We start from the raw sequence: 24,087 nt of genomic DNA on the forward strand, positions 1-24,087 counted from the left end.
TATCACTTACACTTTTAGAACTGATTTATTGTACTATTACAGAAGCTGTTTTATTTTCATACATTTTGTATGTTCTACGAGTTATTTGATTCATTTGCCCTTTTATCCTACCATTTTTTATGTATTTGATGAAAAGGAGAATATAAAATTAAAATAAAATAAATTATCCTGGAATTATTTTCTCATTAAAATATCATATTGAAAAACTGGTGCATCAGTGGCTCAGAGGTGGCAACATTGTATCTAGATTTAAACCTTACCTAACAAGCCATACCATCACATTCTTATAGGAACCTGGGCTGAGAATGGTTAATACAAAGAGCAGTTTGTCTGCGCTTTGATTATTAAGATTTATTTAGAATAAAGGTAAAGTAAAAATACAAGAATTCCTGTCAATAATCTATTTTCAAATGAGAAGCCTATGCTTAGGCAACAAGTTTGTTTTTCTTATGCTGAGTTCAGTGTAACAGAAAAAAGTTTGTTTCCTGTCTGTAAAGATGGGACAGTATATCTCTTAATTGTTTTGAAAAAGGTGTCTACATGGTTTATAAATCTGAGAAGCAGTTCACCACACACATTGAATCATTGTATGGGTAAAAGAATCCACAGAAATAAATTCAAATAACATATCTTGTATGAAACATAGCATATCAATCATATTGCAGTTGAACTGAAAATGAGAGCTTATATGATATGTTCAGATGAGATATTTGTCAATATTTTTAAAGCAATAGTATGAATATGGTGCCTTTTGACAATTTCTTACAATTGTCTAGGCTGGTTGGAATGAATGGCACTTGAGGTTCAAAGGGTTTGCTTACCCTGTCTTAAAAATGTGTGTGTGTGTGTGTGTGTGTGTGTGTGTGTTGTTTTAAATATCAAGAATGTGGAAGCCCCACATTCCAGAGTAGGCTTCAGATTTTTTTCAGATGCAGTTAGTTATTGTACTTTAGGATCGGTAAAATGTGTGATTCTTATCCATTTTTCAAGTAGAAACATCATCTTGGCATGTATAATTCTGTTAGCATATTATGACATGGTAGAGAGAGAAACTGCTGTCATTTTCTACCCTCGTGCCTCACACTGTTTAGCTAGGTTAAGTGAAAGTGTTCTTAGTGCTAAATTACTTCAACACCTCAAAAGGTGTGATTTTTTTTTCCTGCCTCATGTGTCCATGTTCTTATACAATTGGCAGAATATTTTTCTCTTGGATTTCTCAGTTTTTCATTTGCAGTTATCTGCAAACATATAGTTTCAGCAATTGCCCGCTTTCTCCTTTCAGGTAGTTTCTTTGATTTACATATACTACATAGATATGTATATATGAATAGTGATATAACTAATACACTGGAGGCTGTTTCTTTTCAGTATATTAATAATAACCAATTCTGCCAAGTTTAAATATAGAAATCAACATAAAACAATTTAGTTTTCACCCTACATATGAAATGATTACATATGAAACAACTTTTTATGAATTTTGACTGTTTTTCAATATCCTGACAAATAGGGCCATGTTGTTTTCCCCACAGCTACATCAAGCTTCAGTTAAGAAACAAAGAAAAGGTAGATTTAAAAAGAGCATATGCAAGTTATTTGCTTGTATTTGTTATTTTTAATATCTTCTTATTTTTTCCAAGAGTAAAACAAGCTATTCTCTGTTTTCAATTTGGGCATTGATGCTGACATATACAATTAAAATGTATGCCTGTATTTTATTACTACTTTAGGAGATAAAGTTTTGATAAGTTTTCTTTTCCTTCAGTGATACCTGATTTGTCCTGATATTGTTGCCTTCCTAATTGATCCTGAATTAACATATGCTGTTCTCCAGTGATTTATATGCTTTTGGGTGAAGATGGTGAGTCGACATTGGAAGTAGACTTATAATAGCTGTTCATTTCCATATATCACATAATAAATTATGAAAATTATGATACTACTGACATATTAGTAAACATGTCAAAAGAGTCCCTGAGTTCTTTCCTGAACTGGGAAATTGCAATTAATCATGAATATACTTTATGAGCAGGAACAAGAAAATTTAGCAAAAACGTACAAAAGGAAAGGAAAGAAAAATCTTATCAATATTAATTGAAGAATAGAATTAACAATGGGCAAATAGAATAACTGATATTGGCAGAGATGCCTGGGAATAGGAAGTTAACAGAAATTGCTGCTGCTTCCCAATTTGAGAGTATAAAGTATTTTAGGTACATATGTGATGAGTTTTTGTCTGAAAGAAATTATCAACAGCAACTTCTTGCTTAGGGCTGCCAACACTCTGCAGATCTTGCTTTTTTTTTTTTTTTTTGCACTTAAGTTCTTTAAATATACCACAATCTGAAACAGCCATGAAACATTATTTTTAAAAACTCAAATGAATGATTCTTTAAAAGAAACTTATGATATTTCTGAATTGTTCATGATTTTTGTATGGAATACATAGATCATCAATATAAGGGATGAAAAACCTGTCAGATGTTGCAATTGATAAGGGATGCTGAGTGTATTTCAGAACTATCTGGAGAGTCACTTTTCTCATCCCCACCTATATTCCCTATTTTGTTTCTTATTTCAGAATTGACCCTCTTTGTTCAGAAGTGGACTGAATTCCTAACTTGCTTGTGCATCCTGAGTTTAGTAGTGTAAATTATGAAGAACTAGGTAGCAAAGACGGTATTTCCAGTGAATCCCTTTTAAGTGAAAAAGTCAGTCATGAGTAACTAAAGCATTTTTGCAGTGCAACATCGTTGTCTGTAATCTTAATTCACCAGGTCAGTTCCTTCCATTATACTTTGTAGGCAAGGAAGTAGAATTAGTTTTATTTTACTAGTTTGAAGCTAGAAGAAAATCATGATGAAGGGAGTGGTTCATCTCATGCATTCAAACTTCTCAAGGAGGGTTCAAAAAGTTTCTAAAAGCAGATTGATTTTGTTTTACCTCATGTCAGTTGAACCACAAGTTTTAATTGTTTTCGATATTATGTGTGTGGAGGTTCTGTGTAAAGTAACATCTTTGCACTTGAAGTACAGAGTTTGCAGTATGAAGATTGTATCCTTTGTCCATTCTCAGCCATGGCATCAAGGGAGTGATTGAGCCAAATTTCCCTCTCTTATACAAATTTCCCTTAAAGGATTGAGATTATGGAGAAAAATGAGAGAGATTGTGGAAGAAATAAAGGATAGAATCCAAAGGATAGGATCTGATGGTTAAATAGCTATACCTAGATATAAATAACTAAATTGGCTAATTGCATTTAGAGTTTTTGCTTTTTGTGCATTCATCATTGTTGATTCCTGGTGACTGCCTGGACAAGATCCTGAAGTTTTCTTGGCAAGATTTTGGTAGTGGATTGCCATTACCTGCATTTAGGGATGAGACAGAATGACTGGCCCAAGGACATCCATTTGGTTTTGTGCCTATCAGGAGCAGAACTCCCAGTCTCCTGGACTTTAGCCTGATACCTTAACTACTATACAAATCTGGATCTCTTATTAGATTTATTAAATCCAATTTAATAAAGGACTATGAAAGTAAACATAAATCTTGTGAAGGAGATTATGTATAATTGAGCTTCCTGGGTAGACAAATGACTTCAGTGGCCCAGACAACCTATAATCAGCTTTGGTAGGATTGGCAACAGTTGCTCTTCCTGGGTACAGAATGCCTGGCCAATGTGATCTAGACAAATAATTAGATTGCCATAATTTATTATACATAGGGTAACACTTGAAAATGAACCAAAGGTTTTAACTAATACACAGTCCAGCTTCTCCGGTAGATTTACATAGACAAGGCAATGTTTTATCAGTTCTTAAATAGTGTAGGTGTTGCTGAAATATTCACTATCACATTCCATTCATGATACTAGACCAGGGTTTTGATACTTTGATACATTAAAAATAGTAGAATAGCATTTAAGTTCTACTGTGCCCTTGTGCACTTGTCTTCCTTTGCCATTACTCCTGTAGTAATATTTTTAATAGTAGACATGAAGAACATAGATTGAATTATGATTTCTTTAAGTAGGAGTTCCTTTTGTTAATTGTGTATACTTCAACAAAACACATACAAAAGAATTTATAGGAGTCAGAACAGAGCTTAATTAACAAGTCCTGTTCAAGAAATGCTTAAATGAAATTAATGTTTAAAGATGATTGCTATTTTTACTGCTATTAATTTGTTGTTTTTCTGAGAAAAAATGAGGATAAATTGGAGAATATGTTGCCTTGTGCTTCTGAAGAAAAACAGAATACAAAATCTAAGCAATAAATGATGCCATCATTATAGATTGTCAATTTCATTCATACTTCAAAAAAATACTCTTGTTAACTTATGAATATTAAACAAATAGATTTCAGGGTAATAATAGATGATAGGAAGGAATACATTGTAGCAACCTTTAGTCTTGGATTATCCTATAAAAAGCAATAACATTAAAATAAAAGTTTGATATAACAGTAGAAGATAAAATGCAGAATAAAATCTCATCTGATATTTTAAAAGCCTTTACAAACAAAAAATAGCTCTTAAAACTATTGCAGAAAAAGAAACATTGTTTCCAATGTCTTGAAAGGAAATTAAAAAGACATAATGCTACCACCAAAGAGGTTCTGTCTTTTATCATCATCACTTCATCTAAGAAGGACTGATAATGATCAGCTTATCTAAAATGTTTACCCAAATAATTTGGTACTAAGCAACTTAGAACTTTAAGTCAGAGTTGGCAGTTTGAATTATATCTAGAAATGAACCAGAAACCTTCTGACTAAAAGGTGTAATTAATGATTTGTAGTATAACTGACAGAAAATAAAGTCATAATAGACTAAATCAGAAACTAATCAAAGTGTAATGTGTGGTCATTAATATTTATCACTAATTCTTTGATTCTTTGCTGCTTAACTGAACATCTTGCATCTGGAGATTCCTGCTAGAAACCAAATCACATGTTTATTCCCTAAAGTTGTTTTCACTAAATCCTCTTTTACCGTGCCTGGATCAGATTGTAGTTTTCACATGAGGCTCAGAAACTCTCTCTTCAAAAATAAATAAAAGCAAAATGTTCATTCATTCTATAAATTAATAAAAAATGAAACAAATATAAAGCTATGTACAGTTTTATATATTGATTTTTCACTAATGTGGCAAGACTAATTAAAACTAATGCAACATTTTGAAGATGATGGAGCTAGATTAAATTATAGTAGCATCTCTATGTTCTATTAAATAAAACACAATTTCTCTACACCAGAATACTATATTATAATTGAGTTATATGAGAACAACAGTAATATGTATTAACTATCACAAAGACCAAATGCACTAATCAAACAGATGGTAAGAAAATAGGGGAACTCAGGCACCACACAGGTTATGTAGAAAGTAAACACAGGGTCAGTCATAAAGGACTCAAATATCTATACACCAGTGCACAGAGTATGAGCAATAAACAGGGTGAACTAGAAATTCAGGTAAATGAGGGCAGATATGATATTGTTGCCATTACAGAAACCTGGTGGGATGAAACCCACAAATGGAACATATATAGCTAGAGAGATTTAAATTATTTAAAAGAAACAGCCCAAATAAAAGAGAAGGTGGAGTTGCTCTCTATATAAGAAATAACTACATCTCTAATGATGAAAACTGTCTTGAATGCATTTGGGTCAATATAAAAGGGGGGAAAATGACATTGCCATAGGTGTATACTATAGGCCACTCAACCAAACAGGAAATAGATGAACTTTGAATTTTGCTAGTCAGTTAACTAAGGTATGTAGGAAGCACACCACAATAGTAACAGGGGATTTAATTACCCTGACATCAACTGGGAGACAAACTCTGCACCAAGTGGAAGATCAAACAGATTCCTGACAAACCTAGCAGACAACTTTCTCTCCCCAAAAGTAGAGAAGGGAACTAGGGGATCAGCCATATTGGACTTAATTCTCACTAACAGAGATGAAATGATAGAAGGTGTTGAAACCACAGGAACCTTGATAATGCAATATTGGAATTCAACATCATGCAAGCACAAACAATAGAACACAGTCAAACTAGAGTCTTGGACTTTAAGAGAGCCAATTTCAACAAACTTAGAACTTGGGAAGGATTCCATGGATGAGAATGCTCAAGGGAAAAACAACTCAAGAAGCTTGGGAAATCTTGAAAAGTGAGATTATAAAAGCCCAGTATAGCACAATACCAATGAAGAAGAAAAATAAAACTTCTCAAAAGAAACCAGCATAACTGCATAAAGAATTCTCTGATAAATTGAAATGCAAAAAGGACAAATATAAAAAGTGGAAAGAGGGGCACATAACTAAGGCAGAATATCAGCAAATAGCCAAAGCCTGCAAAGATGAAGTAAGGAAAGCTAAGGCTCAAAATGAACTAAGGCTTGTGACAAAAGTCAAAAATAATTAAAAAAGCATTTTTCAAAATGTAAAAAATAAGAAAAAAGTTAAGGAAATGATTGGTCCATTAGTGGGAGAAAGAAAGTGACAAGCAACAGGGAGAAAGCAGAACTACTTAACTCATTTTTTTGCATCCGTCTTTACACAAAGGGAAAACAGTCCAATCTATCAAAAACAGTACCGTTAAAAAACAGATTAGAAACACAAGTTAAGATAGGCAAGAAAATGGTAAGTGACCATCTGTTCACCCTAGATGAGTTCAAATCACCAGGACCAGATGGATTATACCCCAAGGTTCTTAAGGAACTGGAAGATGTGATCTCAGAACCACTGAACTGGAGCACTGGGGAACTACCAGAGGACTGGAAAAGAGCTGATGTAGTTCCCATCCTCAAAAAAGGGAAAAAAATGGATCCAGGAAATTACAGACCTATCAGCCTGACTCAATACCTGGGAAGATCCTGACTTCTCGGTGGTTAAAGCGGTGGAGATGGCGCTACTTTGTAGCCGTCCTCTCTTGAGAATGTGTCAGATCCGCGGAGCACATAAGCGTTTTACCAGCTGGCCCGCGGCTCGCATCCCCTTCCCGGGCGGAGGGAAGGGGTAGAGATCGCATGAATAGAGGGTAACACCTCTAACTCTCCCTGGATTTTCTTATTTTTTAGGGGGGTAGAAAGAGGGTTTCCTCTCGGAGTTTCAACTTGCAGTTCTCCCGCCTCTCAGCTGTCTTTGTTTTCTTTCGGAAACAAAGCGAGACGCCGCTACCATCATCACTCCGTACTTACAGAAACCGTAGAGTAATCTTAAAAAACTCGGACAGAACTGTTTTTAAATGATTTTATTTATAGTTTAGCTTTATTTTATTTTTTTTAGTTTATTTAGTTTATTTAGTATCTGCTGATTTTTTTTTATTTTTTTGAGCTTTCTCTTTTCTTTCGGGCGGAAAAGTGAGAGTGAAAGTAAAATGGCGTTTTGAAAGTTTTTTTTTTCCTTTAAAAGACGGATCGGCTGAATTGCTGTTTAATACTGCTTTTTTTTTTACTTTTTTTACTTTTTTATTCTTGGGGACTTTTAGATTGATCTTATTTTATTTTATTTTATCTTATTTTTAATTTTTTTTTGGATTACTTATTTTTATCGGTATTTTTAAGAAGAAAGGAAGATAAATTAAAATGGCTTCAAAACGACAACCAGCTACTGCAGCTTCTAAAGTAACTTCTTCTCCTGCTACTTCTACTGTGCAACAACAACTTAAAATAATACCCTCAGTGCAGCAACCTAAATCCACTCCACCTTCACCTCCCCCATCTGGCACATCAGCACAAGACATTAAAGAAATAATGGTAAGTGCCGTCTCACAGGTTAGGGAGGAAATGAAACAACTTTTGGACCAGAATAAATCTGAAACTAAGGAGGAAATGAAGAAAGAGATGAAGGAGCTTTTAGAACAGAATAATGCCATTTTGAGGGATGATATACTTCTAGCTCTATCTGGAATGGCCTCAGTGGTTGTGAAGCTGGACTCCAGAGTAGAGGAAATTGAAGAAACAGTTGAACTTTTGGATTATAAATTTCAAGATATGGAGAAAAAAGTGGAGACTTCACAAGATGATATTCTTATGTTCCAGTATAGACAGATGGAATATGCTTTGAGAATAAGGGTTCTGAAAGAAGATAAAACTCAAGATTTGATGGAAATGGTGATTAATGACTTGGCTGTTATTTTGAATATTGATAAAGAAGAGTTACGTGGGGATGTGGAAAGAATTTATAGAGTTAATTCTTGGATTGCAAAACAGAGGAATTTGCCTAGAGATGTGGTGATATCTTTTGCTAAGAAGTCTTTGCGAAATCAGATTCTACAAACTTTTTATAATAAAAGATTTCAGATTGCTGCCCAAGATATTATTATTTTAAAGGAAATTCCACCTAACATTTTAAGAAGCAGAAAAGATTTTGCTTTTTTAGTAAATGAACTTAAAGCAAGACAAATGCCATTTAGATGGGAGATTCCGATGGGCATTGTTTTGAGCCATGCGGGGACACGTTATAGACTTAATACAGTTGCTAAAGCTAAGGAATTTTATAAAACGGTCCTGGGAGCAGGCTCTCCTTTGCCCATGATGCATAAAGTCTTGAGTGACAAAGAGATGGAACAGAAATCTGAAGGTACAGGGATGATGACTGCTGGTCAGGTGGTATGGATGTCTCAACCAGAGGTTAAAGAACAGAGAATGACCCGTGCAGCACATAAACGTAAAGAAAAAGAACAACATAAAAAAGAAAAAGAAAAAGAAATTGAAGAATCTACTCAGCAAATTGCTTCAGTGCCGGTGGGAGGAGCAAGACCCAAAAGCTCTGCTACATATCCATCAGCAGCAGAATTTGAGCGGATCTTCTCCAGGCTGAAGGCCAAGGGAGATGGCAAAGCTCCTGTCCTGGAATGTTAATGGATTAAACATTCCTCAAAAGAGAAAAAAAATTTACCACTATTTGAAACAACATAACAATGATATTATTTGCTTGCAAGAAACTCATATTACAGCTAAAGATCAAAAATATTTAAATAATCCTCGCTTGGGATCTCATTTTGTATCTCCCGCCCCTGGGAAGAAAGGGGGTGTTGTAATCTATGTTAAACAGAATTTATCTGCTACCTTGTTAGAATCAGATCCTTACGGAAGATATGTTATGCTTGAACTTGGTTTATATGGCAAGAAAATTCTTATTGTGGGGTTGTATGCACCAAACCAGCAACAGGAGCAATTTTATAGGTTACTACATCAGAAAATAACTTTGTTGGATTATAGATCTGTGATTTTAATGGGAGACTGGAATGGTGTCTTAGATATACAAATGGACAAAAAAGGCTCTTCTACCTTTTTTAAACAGGCTAAATTACCTAAAGCCTTTTTTGATATGAAAGAAGATTGGGAATTGAGAGACTATTGGCGTGAACGTAATCAAGAAGAAAAGGATTTTACGTTTTTCTCAGATAGACACCAATCTTTCTCACGAATTGATTTCTTTTTGATCACAACAGATTTATACAACAGGGTGAAGAATGTAAAAATTTTTCCTAGGACATTGTCCGATCATAGTCCAGTTTGGATGGAACTGTTTGTAGAGAAGGAAGATAGGAGATCCTGGAGGGTGAATGAGAATTTATTTAAACAAGAAAAAAATGTTCATAAATTAAAGGAATGTTTAAAGGAATATTTTACTTTAAATATGAACAAGGGAACATCAATTTCAATGGTCTGGGATGCAAGTAAAGCTTTTATGCGTGGTATTTTGATAAAAATGAATAATTTGCATAGACAGAAACAGACTCAGAAACGGAAAGATTTGGAAGAGGAGATTAAATTAAAAGAGAAACTTTTAATTTCAAATCCCTTAGATGAAAAGGTTAAAGGAGCTTTAAAATTGTTAAAAACACAATTTAACATGCTGATGGCTGATCAAGCTGCAACTAATTTGTTATTTATGAAACAAAATACATTTTGTAATGCTAATAAACCAGGGAGATGGTTGGCTTATCAGTTAAGAAAAAAACAGAAACAGAGGAATATAGATAAAATAAATTATAATGGTAAATTGGTTTCTCAGAAAGAATTGATTAAGAAATCTTTTTTAGAATACTATCAAAAATTATATAAGGGTACTAATATTCAAATTACAGATATAAATAATTATTTAGGCAACGTTAACTTTCCTAAATTAACAGAAGATCAGGAAAAAAAGATTAACGGTTTAATTACTAAGGAAGAAATTGTTACAGCTATTAAACAATTGAAATTGGGCAAAGCGCCGGGTACGGATGGGTTGACATCTATTTATTATAAAGCTTTAGTAGAAGAGATGATTCAACCGTTGTGTGAACTGTTTAATAATTTATTACAGGGGTTAGAGATCCCTCCATCCTGGCGTAATGCATTTATATCATTGATTCCAAAAGATAGTCAAGATCTTACTTTGCCTAAAAATGATAGGCCTATATCTCTTTTAAATGTGGATTATAAAATTTTTGCAAAAATTTTAGCTAACAGGCTTATGGGGATCTTGCAGCAGTTTATACATAGGGATCAATCGGGTTTTATAACTGGAAGGTATATGAAGAATAACGTTAGACAAATTATTAATTTATTAGATTATTTAGAAAAGAATAACCAAGTCTCTGCAGGCCTGATATTTTTGGATGCTGAAAAAGCCTTTGATCAAGTGAATTGGCAGTTTATGCTGTGTTTAATCAAGGAGATGAATTTTGGACAAAATAAATTACAAGTATTATCCAATATATATCAAAAACAGACTGCTCAAATTATTGTAAATGGGGGTTTGTCAGAGGCTTTTGTAATAGAAAAAGGAACAAGACAGGGATGCCCTTTGTCTCCGTTATTGTTTGTTTTAACACTGGAAATTTTGTTGATTAAAATTCGGGAGTCTCAAGAAATAAAAGGAATAGAAATTAATAAAAAAGAATAGAAATTAAGAGCCTTTGCAGATGACTTGGTTGTTACTTTGTCTCAACCTGTTTCTTCGGTGGTGAAATTATTACAATTGATTCAACAATATGGACGTGTTTCTGGCTTTAAAATTAATAATAATAAGACCAAAATATTCGCTAAAAACATGACTAATGGTGATAAACAGGCTCTAGTTAACTTAACAGACTTTGAAATTGTTGATAAGGTAAAATATTTGGGGGTTACATTATCTTCTTCTAATGTAAAATTGTATAAAAATAATTATGAAAAGCTGTGGATGGAGGTACAGAAGGATTTAAAAAACTGGAATAATTTACAGTTATCCCTTATGGGCAGAATTGCAGTTATTAAAATGAATGTCCTGCCAAAGTTTATTTTTTTTTTCCAAATGTTACCTATCTTAAAGAACGAACGTAATTTAGATGAATGGCAAAAAGGTATTAATAAATTTGTTTGGGCAGGGAAAAAACCAAGGGTGAAACTTAAAATAATGCAAGATTTTCGTGAGAGAGGTGGACTCAAGGTACCAAATATGAACTTGTATTATGATGCTGTAGTATTGACATTGATTAGCGACTGGGTGAATTTAACAAATACAGAAATACTTCATTTGGAAGGCTGGGACCTATTTTTTGGCTGGCATGCCTATTTAATATTTAATAAAAAAGTGGATTGGGTTTTTAAGTCTCATATTATAAGAAACTCTTTGCTAAGAGTGTGGAGAAAGTATTATAAAAGTGACTTCAAAATACCATTATGGGCTATACCTCTGCATGCCATAGAAGGTATAAGGAAAGGGGTAAATATGGACAAGGTCTCTTACGTACAGTTATTAAGATGGGATGGCCAAGACTGGCAGTTAAAATCTTTGGAAGAATTAAAACATGAAAACTTAACTTATTCATGGTTCCAATATAGACAAATAGTGGATAGATGGAAGATGGATTGTAAAATGGGCTGGCTTAGAGAAGATGAAATTTTTTTAAAACAAGTAAGAGATCAAAGGCCAAACCATATTAAGAGAGTTTATGGGGTTTTAGTGGAATTAGATTCAGAACCTGAACTAGTTAAAGATTGTATGATTAAATGGGCACAGAATATTGGTGAAACGATTTCAATGGATACTTTGGAACTTATTTGGATAAGAAATGTTAAATTCACACAAGCGCAAAATTTAAGAGAGAATTTTTATAAGATGTTTTATAGATGGCACCTTGACCCAAAGAAAATGTCCATTATGTACCCTAATCTACAGCCGAAATGCTGGAGATGTGGATATTTGGATGCTACCTATTCCCATATTTGGTGGACGTGTAAGCATATAAAAGCTTTTTGGATTAAGATATGGTGGAATATTCAAAGAATTTTTAAAAGGAGGGTAAAATTTACTCCGCAATTATTTTTACTAGGTATTGTTATTGACTGTGATGCTAAGGAGTTTATATTGATGTTAAATTTGATTACAGCCGCTAGGTTGTTAATAGGACAATATTGGAAGAAGGAATCTTTGCCTACTTTACAAGAATGGTTTCATAAAGTTTCGTATTTGGCAGAAATGGCAAAGATTTCGGCCTTCTTAAAGGAGCAATCTCAAGAAAATTTTTTTGCGGTATGGGAAAAATGGATAAATTTTATACAACATAATTTGGATATGGAAAAATATTATCTAGCCTTTTTATAATTTGTAATGATTGTTTTTTCTTTCTTTCTTTCTTCTTTTTCTTTTTTATATATATACATTTTTATGTATTATTATTCATATATTTTTTTTTTATATATATATGCTTTATTCTTCGTCTACTTTCTTCTTTCTTCTTTCTCTCTCTCTCTTCTCTTTTTATTTATTTTTTTTTCTTTTTTAGTATATATTATTCATTTTAAAGTTTATGTTATGTATATTATTATTATATATATTATTATTGTGATTTTATTATTATTATTAATTATTTTATAAATTGCAAATGTTATTTTTAAAATATTTGTTAAATAATCCTATATTCAGTTCTGGGAAGTCGGGGGGGGGGTGGGGTGGTTGGGGAGGGGGGGGTGGATTTTTATTTGTAAAACTTTTGAAAAATTTCAATAAAAAAAAAAATATATGGGAAGATTCTGGAAAAGATAATCAAGCAACGAATCAGCGAACACCTAGAGGCAAACAAAGTCATTCCCAAAAGCCAACATAGAATTGTCAAAAACAGATCATGCCAGACAAATCTTATTGCATTCTTTGACCAGGTGACAAAATTAGTGGACTAGAGGAATGCTGTGGATATAATTTACTTGGACTTCAGTAAGGCATTTGATAAAGTAGACCACAACCTACTACTTGATAAGATAGAAAAATGTGGATTAGACAGATGGATTTGTAGCTGGCTGACCGGCCGTACTCGGCATGGGTCCTCAATGAAACTGCATTTACATGGAGGGAAATGTTTGTGGTGGGGTGCCCCATGGCTCTGTTCTAGGCCCAGTGCTCTTCAACATCTTCATCAATGATTTGGATGAGGGGATAGATGGGAAACTCAATCAAATTTGCAGACTACAACACGTAAATATGAGCCAGCAGTGTGCTGCAGCTGCCAAAAAAGCCAACACAGTGCTAGGCTGCATTAACAGAGGGATAGAATCAAGATCACATGAAGTATTAATACCACTTTACAATGCCTTGGTAAAGCCACCCTTAGAATATTGCATCCAGTTTTGGTTACCATGATGTAAAAAAGACGTTGAGACTCTAGAAAGAGTACAGAGAAGAGCAACAAAGATGATTAGGGGACTGGAGCTAAAACATACAAAGAATGGTTGCTGGAATTGGGTATGTCTAGTTTAACAAAGAGAAGGACTAGGGATGATATGATAGCAATGTTCCAATATCTCAGGGGTTGCCACAAAAAAGAGGGAGTCAAACTATTCTCCAAAGCACCTGATGGCAAGACAAGAAACAATGGATGGAAACTAGCCAAAGAGAGAAGCAACCTAGAACTAAGGAGAAATTTTCTGATAGTTAGAACAATTAACCAATGGAACAACTTGCCTCCAGAAGCTGTGAATACTCCAACACTGGAAGTTTTTAAGAGGAGACTGGACAGCCATTTGTCTGAAATGGAATAGGATTTCCCGCCTGAGCAGGGTGTTGGACTAGATGACCTCCAAGGTCCTTTCCAACTTTATTATTATTATTATTGTTGTTGTTATTATTGTTGTTGTTATTATTATTACATGCCCCATCCTTAGGGAACTTCTCTCTGGCAGAAGATGTTCTAGAGAGCTAGACAGAAGTTCCCTAAAGATGGCCTCCAGCACAAAAGCTCAGAAGACTAAATCTTTGGTCCCTGTGACTGACCCAAATTAGATTCTGCTATATTGAACATATGTAGGCAACACTAAGGTATATTTTTATTAATATTGATTCTGTTCTGGTCTAATAGTTTTATAAGTTTCAATAAGTGCCAACAAGTTTGGTATTTGACCATTATTAGCTGAAAGGTACTGTATGTAATGGACAGAAAAGTCCAAACCTTATTGGCTTAGATCTAATTTCACAATCTAAGATACTCAAATCCACTTCAAACAATTGTTGGTTAAAATCATGGCTATATTCTTTCTAATCCAACTGGGTTGATTTGAATTTTATTTGCTTCAGTTTCTTCTATTCGATCTGATCCTTTGTTCACAACATTCTGTAAGATGAATCTAATTCAGATCTAATAGGACTTGTCATGGTTACATGATTTTTGCTCACAGAGCACAAAAATGTGATCACGTTAACATATAGCACTTGCTTGAAGCTGATTAATTTCATGGAATGGGACTATTGCAGCAAAAGAAGCTAGGAAAAAAAGATTGCTTGGGAGATTAATATCATTTTTATTAAGGTTACATATTTCAGTCTGAAGTTTATACATTTCCTGTTTGCCGTGTTCTAACATTTAGACAACAGCTATTTGAAGAAAACCATCTCTAAAATTTACAATCTTTGCCTTAATGGTTAAGCATTACTGGTTTTCCCTCTAAGGTCACAGGAACTAACTACATTTTTCTTGCAAGTTATGTATACATTTAGTATACATGACTAAGTACAACTATGTGGGTAATTGCTTTCTATTTTGAATAAATAAAAAGTTTTCCACTAACGACATATTCTTATTTATTTATTTATTTATTTGTTTGTTTAAATATTTGTTCCAGCTAAGTATGTAAGAAAATGTAATTCAAAGTGTGTTTTGTATATTTGTAACTATTAAAGGAACTGGAGGATTATGGAATCTCTCCTTCCCTCTCTCTTATAGAAAAGTATTTTTAATATTTTGTAATTAATAAAAAATATTGGATTGCTAGAATAACCTACCTTACCTACTTTTAAAATAATGTTCAAAACTATATTGACTTCTGTTAATAAGTCCCTTCTATCCCTGAAATCTATTCCAGAATTTTTCCTTAAGAAAACATTTAAAGTGGAAAAAGATGGAATGGTAGCTTAATGTTTTTTGGTTGAAGAAATCTAGCACTACTAAAGAAGGCAGTGACCTAGCCACTTTGACATTGTTGTCAATAAAACTATACAGAAATAGCACATGAAATCACATGTCAGGTTTGATTTGAAGGAATCTTTACTGTTTTTTTTTAAACATTCAAACTGATGCTAGGTTCTTGTATGTTTGAATAGGTTTTAAATTTATGAAAATGTTTCTTTGTATCTTGAAATAATGTTCAAAAGGGATTCCCATTTCTGTTCAGGTTGATCAGGGTTGTTCTACACTGCTAATATGTCCAGCTAGCATGCAGAAGAAACTTATGGGATATATTTGTATGATGGTATGATGTCCAAGACTATCTCAAGCATGGACATTACACAGATAAATAAGTTCTTGTACCATCATTTCCATTAGTTTGTGCTAGGCATGGAATAAAAAAACCACAAGCCTCTAGCTCAGTGGTTCTCAACCTGTGGGTTGGGACCCCATTTGGGGTCGAACGACCATTTCATGGGGGTCGCCAAACCATGCTGTCCGCCATTTTTTCCCCTTTCCCTAGCTGTCCTACTCCCTCTTATTGGTGGCCACACCCACTTTGGGGTCACCACAACATGGGGAACTGTATTATGGGGTCACGGCATTAGAAAGGTTGAGAACCACTGCTCTAGCTGCTTAATAAGGTGAAAAAGTTACTATAAATGTTGTACAGCATACCTGCACAAATTGGGTTCCCTGTACAATACTTTTATAGAATGCTGAAATAGAAACACTACATAAGGTATGCATTGGTTGTTGTGAGACTGTTAGTAATTTATATTCTGCAGCATAATAGCAACCCAGATTAAATGGTAATATGTATCAAAATTGTTTGCTTATAGAACATGGAGTGTACGAGACATTTATACTTCAATTATTTGGGCATTAGCAATTGAACATTTGTACATTTGGGAACTTTGTATTTTTCAAGAAAAAAGAACACTAACTCACTCTTTTATGCCACTGTATTATTGTGACCTTTGCAATATGTTATGTAAATATCATAACTATATTTATATTACTTGGTGGAGGCATTTTGAATTAATTGTTAATTAATTGTTTTCTCTTTCTTTCATTTTCCCTTCATTTCAAAGGTTGAAAAAAATGATGACATTGACCAAAAAATTGAACAAGATGGCATCAAACCAGAAGATAAAGCTCATAAGGCAGCCATCAAAATTCAGGCTAGCTTTCGTGGACACATAACAAGGAAAAAGCTCAAGGGAGAGAAGAAGGGAGATGCCCCAGTTACTGATGTTGAAGGTGGAGAGAAGAAGGAAGAGCTCCTCGCCAATGGTCTGGCAGATGGCAAAACTGCTATTACAGAAGTTGCTCCAGCTGAGTATGCCCTACCTGGAGATGAAAGCAAAGGGGAAAGCACCCCAGCAGATGAGAAGCAGGCAGATGGCATTGCCAATAGTGGCTCAGAGCAACCTGTCCCAAAGGCCACTACTCCTGCTACTCCATTGGAGGAAAAGCATGCTCCTGCTGCCACTGAAAGTGCCACTAAAGCTTCCACTGATAATTCACCATCCTTGAAGGCTGATGAAGCCCAAGTCAAGGAGGAACCCAAACAAGCCGATGTGCCTGCCACTGCCACCACTGCCGTCTCCCCTAGTGCTGCAGAAGATGCTACTGCCAAGGCAACAGCGCAACCCCAAACAGACAGGGCAGTGAGTAGCCAAAATGAAGAGAAAACAGGTATGCAATAACAGCATGTGGGTAAGCTGTTTTTTAATACAGATGAGTTGTGAGTAAATGAGGAATTAACCCATAATTTGGTTGTTTATGAGATTAATGCAGAATAAAATAGGCAGTCATATCTTAAAGTGGAACCTGAATGGTAAGCTCCATGGTGAGAATATATAATCAAAAATCTTTGTGATAACATCAAGGTCAAGGGTAGGTATGTGGTGAAATATTAACCAGTAAAATTATCTGAACAGCATGATTTGAAATAATAATAATAATAAAAAATAAATAAAAATAAAATAATAATAATCTGGGGTAGAAATAACATTTATCCAGAAGAGTTAAATTATTATTTCAAGTCTACAGAGATAACTATAGAGTAGTCTCTTGCCTTTTTAGTAGGGAATATAACACCAAGATAAATTTATAGTACATGCACTGTCTCTATGTTTGATTTGTGTAAATAATATTACACAAATAATTTAGGGGAACACATATTCTAAAGGTTGATAACCATTAAAAGACTAAAGTAGGATCAGTAGTCAAGCTGGGTGGTTTTGGGCTTAATTCCAAATGATTTCAGTGGATTTAGAATTCCACTGTGAAATCACTGTGAAAGTGATTCTGAATCACTTTCTTTCAAATTGGTCTTTAAATCTCATGATAAATCAATGTCTTCTCTGGCTGACTATACAAGGGCATAGTGGTTGAATGAATAATAAACTTTGCAGTTCTAACTGCTAAAAGCAATTTACTATGAGCAGAAACTGGGATGAAAGGATGGCAGGAGAGATGCATAAGGAATTTGGAATTAATAAACTTGGAAACCTGTTTTCATGGAATACGTATCATTTAGTTCAGTGACAGTGTGACATAATAAATGGACTCTGGATTTTAGCCCATTAGGAAACATGCTACCAAATTATGACAACCTTTCCACAATCCTGTCTTTGTGATTTTATTGTTCCCTCCTATAGTTTGACTTGGCAACTCGATGGTTTTAGACTTTTGGGTGACTATTGCCTGGATCCAACAACAGAACCCACACAGAATAAAATAAAATTTCTAGGAAAATTAAATTATTATGTAGGGAATAGCACACATTACAGACACTATTATTTTAGAGGTTAATTTTTTTAAAGTTTTCTTGTTCAAGTTATTTCCAAAAGTTTCTCAAAACTTCAAGCAATCATTCAGGAACAATTTATTAGGTTTTATATGATACTTTCTGTTTCTTTGATTATACTGTTCAATATAGAACATATGGATTGGTAGGATCAAAATGGGAGGGGGTATTGCTAAATAGGAAAAAACTAGGAATAAGACAGATGTATATCTGTATTATTTGCAATTTTGTAGAGTAAAAAATAGAAGCTAATGAGTATGTGATTTTCAGGAGAAATAAACAAATGAAGAAAGCATTACATAAATATTAAATAATTGAGAAAATTGAATTGGAACAATAAAAGTGGAATATGATACAAATATTCATTGAGGAAAGGATGTGAATGCAAGGAAACTAAGTATTAGATAAATGAGACAACTCAGAGAATCAGGTGGGTTCACAAGAAAAAAATGACAACAAGTTAGAAGAATTAATCATTAATCATTTGGTTGCCAGAAACAATGCATCAGTACAAATTTACTGTATCAATCATTAAACTACTCAAAGATTTCAAGGGATAATGAGCTATAATTATAGTGAAAACGTATGTCAGAGAAACATGGACACTAACAATCGATACAAAATCTACAAGTGGCACAAAGAGTCATGGAAAGTACATGCTCAGCATCAAAAGACAAGATAGAAAGATCTGCACATGGATTAGAGAACAAACAAAAATATACAAAGCTATCAAAAAGAATGAAAGATTTGAAATGGAAATGGGCCGGTCACATAGCAAGAAGAATTGATGGCAGATGGACTAAGGCAGTCATAGAATGGATCCCACTTGATAAAAAATGTCCACAAAAGAGACCTAAAACAAAATGGATCAACAACATCAGCAAGTATTGTGGGCCCAACTGGCAAAGAAAAGCTCAAGACAGTATTGGTTGGAAACATTCAGAAGAGGCCTTCATCCTGCAGTGGATAGACAGTGGCTAAAATGATGATGATGAATAGTGAAAACATATATATACATATCTTTCTATCTTTTCTACCCATGGGCTAATCACCTGTTGTAAACTTTATGGATACATGAACTATTGCCCTCCCTTCCATCCCTTCCTAAGGCATTTCCCCCAACCATAGCAAAAATGTTTTTTTTTTAAAAAAACAAAACAAACCAAACAATATTTTCCTTAATTTCCATTGTGGCAGCATGTAGTGTCCTGATAATATTTTCCTTAATTTCCACTAAGTGACAGCATGTAGTCTCAGATTACAGATTAGAGGCCAAGGTGTGCACCAAATTTTAAACTAGTGACAAATTTCCTGTCAACTTTGTCAAAATGTCTTCATTCAACAGCAGGTTCAAACTTCATATAGATGTTTACTAGTTTCTTTTCCTTATTTCTTACATATTATTTTTACATATTATCCAGCCTTTGAAGTCCAAACACTATATGCCTTACTAACCATTTAGTAATTTGATTTCATATGGTAAACAAAAGGCAGAGCTCATTTATTGCAGTTTTAAACTGAAAAGCAAAAGGTTTATTTATTTAAATAATTTATCTCACAACGAGTCTGAGTGACATACAGGACTTAAAACAACAACTACACATCTTTACAGTACATAACATAAACATTCTAAGATTTTAAAAAATCCAATTAAGAAATATCAGAGTTTCAACATCAGAGTTCACCTAACTACCCAGGATAATGCCAGGGGAAACAGGCAGGTCTTCAGTGCCTCGCAAAAGGCTAAGAGAATTTGAGCCATCCAGATTTCAAGATGGATGCTATTCCATAGGGCGGATGCTGCCACAGAGAAGACATGACCTTTGGATCCAATAAGATGGTACTGTTTGAAAAAAGGGAGTCAGAGTATGTACTTCTTGCTACATTTGGAGGGAAACAATGGAAAAGAAGTGGTCCTGCAAGTATTTTCTATTGGTTCTTGAATATTAGCTTTATTGAGGGAGCCGCTGGGGCTCTCCTTGCTGTGATCTCCAACAGAGTATCCTTGTTCCATTGTTCCACAGATAGTCAGGCTCTTTCTTCCATGCTTTGGAATTTTGTAGAACTCTATAGAACTCTTATCTTTTTCTGCACTCCTGTCTCATTATTAATTTTTTGTCTTATGGACTGTATCTCTTCCTCTGCAGGAGGATAAAAAATTATGGTAGTTTAGTAGATAATACATAAACAGTGTTGGATTCATACCAAAAATGTGGGCCTCACATTGCTATATGCACACTTCCTATGGGTGAATACACAATCCCCACAATCTACAAATTACTTCCATCAAGGACAAAACTAGAACTTTTGTCTAAATGGAAATTGAAACATAATGATTACCTGTTGAAGTTAATGAAAAATGAAATGTTGCCTTCTCATCAGAGATATTGTGCTTTTAGTTGAGGTTTCTGATTTGGTATAAAAGGATGTTCCCTTCCTTTCATGTCCCACATAGTTTCTGGTGCATTAAAGGATTGGTGTAGGATCAAGGAAGAAAGAGGTAGAGGCACCAGAAGGCAACAATAGAGAACTAGGTATGGCATCTTGTTAATATTGAAAATGCATCTGAATATTCAAAGAAAAGCACTTAGAAGAACTCGTTTTTGAATGTAACATATTTAGAAAGATAAATTTCAGTTTTATTCATTCTCTTCACAATTCCTTCTGTTTATTCATTTTCTACAACGTGAGTCTTTTTCGTTTAGCTCAATGACTTGAGATCACTTTATAAACTGATCCAAAGGGACAGAGAAAATAAAAGGGACAAAGAAATAAAAGTGCAAACATTTGAAGTGGAATTTTGGATATTCTTCAAAAGGTTCTGACTCTTATTGTAAAAATAGTATACAATATTGTCTCATGTCACTGAGCAAAAGCTGTCAATGTAATTGGTAGTGGAAAGCTGCCAATAAATAAATGAATTCAATGGCTATAAGCCAGTAACATTGGCTAGCTACTAAGACGGCTATTACTATTACAAAAAGTAAATGCAGCTCGGCCTTTTTTCTTGCAGTGTTTCTACAGTTACCTCAGTTTTCTAATCCAAGAATATGATCTCATCAGTGACATTGACCAACATATGAGCTCCTTCCTTTTCTTTGTCCTTTGAGAAACATTATATTTCATGAAAAGGGATAGATTGAGGGACATATCCATTCAATGAGATGAAAGCAAAATGGCAAAATTATATACTTTGGTTTCTCCCTTCTCTTATTATCTATGTTCCATTTTTAAGGGTTATTTTCTTGAGGATTTTTACATTAATCAATTTAATGGTTTTTCCAGACGTGGTCACAGAATATGAATATTCAGTTTTTGTTGGAAAATATGATATAAGAAAAATGTGTATCTTAGAATGAAAAGACATTAGGAAGGACTTGAAGCAAGATGGAATTATGGTACATGTTCTCCAGCATGATGCTTGTAGAATCCACTAGTGAGCCTTCCTGCTCAGACGAGCCTAAGTCAAATTTAGCCATACCTCCCTCTGGGTGTGTCTTTCCAGTTTTTTGACTCAGCTCAGTGGACGCAAGATTTTAGGCTCCTCAGCTAGATTAGGTTAATTTAGTAGCTTAGTTGAATTTCTAATTGGATTTCTAATTGGATTTCTTTTTCGCTAATTCTACATCAGTGTGCTTTAATTTGGAACCAAATCACAAATTATTGGAGGATTTGATCTGGTCTCTAGGTTCCAGCGAGTCTGCCAGGCTCTCTTGTGAGCCGTTCCAGGCCAATCGTAAATGGGGCTTTTAGCCTCATCTAGCCAATCAGCGGGACTGCTGATCAGCCGAGCAGCTGGCTTGCAGAGGTTTATGATCTCTATGAGGATCGGGTTATGGAGGTTTTCCTTTCTTCTCAATGGCAGCCATTTCAATTGTGCTTCGACGCCACGAGGTCCTCCTGGAAGCAGGCTCTCTACAGATCGCAGTGGACGCTGCGCGACGAACAGCAAGTCATTGATCTGAAAAAAAGGGGGGATATTAGAAAATCTACAGTATTTCCCTCTCAATCTGGCTCGTAGAAGGGGTTTTTCCTTTCAAAGCCATCGTAATTGTTAAGCATACAAAGCACGGCCGCCATTTTGACCGCGTGCTCAGAATGCGGCCGCCATTTTGATTGATTGCCTCAGGCACTGACGCCATCTTGCATAGACCTGGTGTTTTTTAGCAGTTCCTTTGGGACTGCGCTTTTATTGACCGGTCTGCTGTGGCTTACCTTTACAGGGGGGAGATATATTATTGTATTTTAGAATCACTGAGTATTATCATAGTCACTTGTGACTCCTTATTGCATTGTTGATTATTCTAATTCTACACTCTGGGGTTCAGATCTTACTCCTTTTGCTAGAATGGTGTATTGAGCGGGGGAGGAGTTTATCTAGATCCACCTGTTCCATTTAGTTTGTGGTGTGGTGCCACAGGCCTAGACAGGCAGTTTTAGTGAACTGTCTGGCTGTCTTGCCATTGTTGTTGTTCAGAGCGCGGGTTGCTTTCCCTCTCTGACAACCAGATCTGCGTGTTTGGGCTCCCTCCACTTACGGGTATCTCCTTTGGAATATCCTGACTGCAATGAGAGTCAGTGCCTCGCCCCAGGCACCACAAGACACTGATATTCCCCCCGCATAAGCACAATCAAAATGCATATCAGCTGATTTGGAAACGGGGGAAACACAATTTATGTCTTCTTCTAGGAATCAAAGGCCTTTACAACCTCTACCTCCTCCATCCATTCCTCCTTCGCAAATGGGACGTGTTACGGTTCCTGACTCTGGTGTCTCTGAGACCTCTTCACAATTAGGCGAGGAAGGGTCAGTGGACCTGGAGGTAGCCAACATGCCCATGTCAGAGGATGAGGAGGCAGAGACAGAACAAGCACACACCTCAGGTCTCTTTGATCCTTCTCTTTTCAGATCTCTACTTATGAAGGTCTTTACTACAGCTAACCTTTCTTCGTCATAGGATGACAAACCTTCCACCTTCGCCAATCAGGAGTTTAATCCCTTGTTTGTGGACAAGGTTGTGGAGGAAAAACAGATCCTTTGCCTGCATGTATTTCAGGCGATGGTGGAAAAGCAGTGGTCATCCCTGGCCACTTTTCTTCCCCCCAATAGCACTGAAAGAAAGCTATTCAATGTATCTTCCTCTTTCGCTTCTCTCTTAGAGGTGCCATTTGTGGACACTCCATTAACCTCTTTATTCTCCACATCTGCTATTCCAGGGGATATGGCAGAGGCTCTGAAGGCGGAGGACAAGAAGTTTGAGTTCTCCCTGCGCCGAGCTCACCAGGCTTCGGCATGGGCAATTAAGGCTGCGAATTCATCTTCATTCTTTGCAAGATTTTCTATCATGTGGCTCCGCGAACTTCAGGCCCTCGTTCCCCTTGACCAGTTTCGCACTCATCAAACACTGGGTAGGTTAGTGGAAGCATCAGAATATACGGCAGACACCTCGCTTCATTCAGCCAGGTATTCCGCCAAATCTATTGCAGCCACTGTTGCCTCTCGAAGATTCCTGTGGCTCAAACAATGGCGGATGGACTTAAAGTCTAAGTGGCGTCTGTCGACAGCCAAGTACAGTGGCACACATTTATTTGGTCCAATCCTTGAACCGCACATAATTGAGGGCAAAGACAAATGCAAGATTCTGGCACACTCCTCCAAAAGGTCAGATAGATGACCTCAGCAGGATTTCCGTAGACAAACCTTCTGCCCAGTGGCTCCTGGGAATGGAGGCAGCCCTTTCGGCCCAGGCAGTCCTGGGAATTGCTCAGAGGCTCATGATCCTTTTTACCTAAACAGGATTGCCAGCAGGACCGCCAGAACACTGGAGCCAAGGGCCAATACCAACGTCCC

At 35.4% G+C, this 24,087-nt stretch overlaps 1 protein-coding gene across 1 annotated transcript in view; it reads left to right on the plus strand.

Annotated features, from left to right (window-relative positions):
* GAP43 (growth associated protein 43) overlaps window positions 1–24,087 on the plus strand; it is a 79,816-nt gene that overhangs the window by 27,037 nt on the left and 28,692 nt on the right. Inside the window, exon 2 of the mRNA XM_039327350.1 lies at window positions 16,513–17,119. Coding sequence (XP_039183284.1) covers window positions 16,513–17,119 — 607 coding nt within the window. The remainder of the gene's footprint in view (window positions 1–16,512; window positions 17,120–24,087) is intronic.

Source organism: Crotalus tigris, unplaced genomic scaffold, assembly GCF_016545835.1.
Source record: "Crotalus tigris isolate CLP2741 ecotype Arizona unplaced genomic scaffold, ASM1654583v1 scf7180000024359.8030256, whole genome shotgun sequence".
NCBI classification, from domain to species: domain Eukaryota; kingdom Metazoa; phylum Chordata; class Lepidosauria; order Squamata; family Viperidae; genus Crotalus; species Crotalus tigris.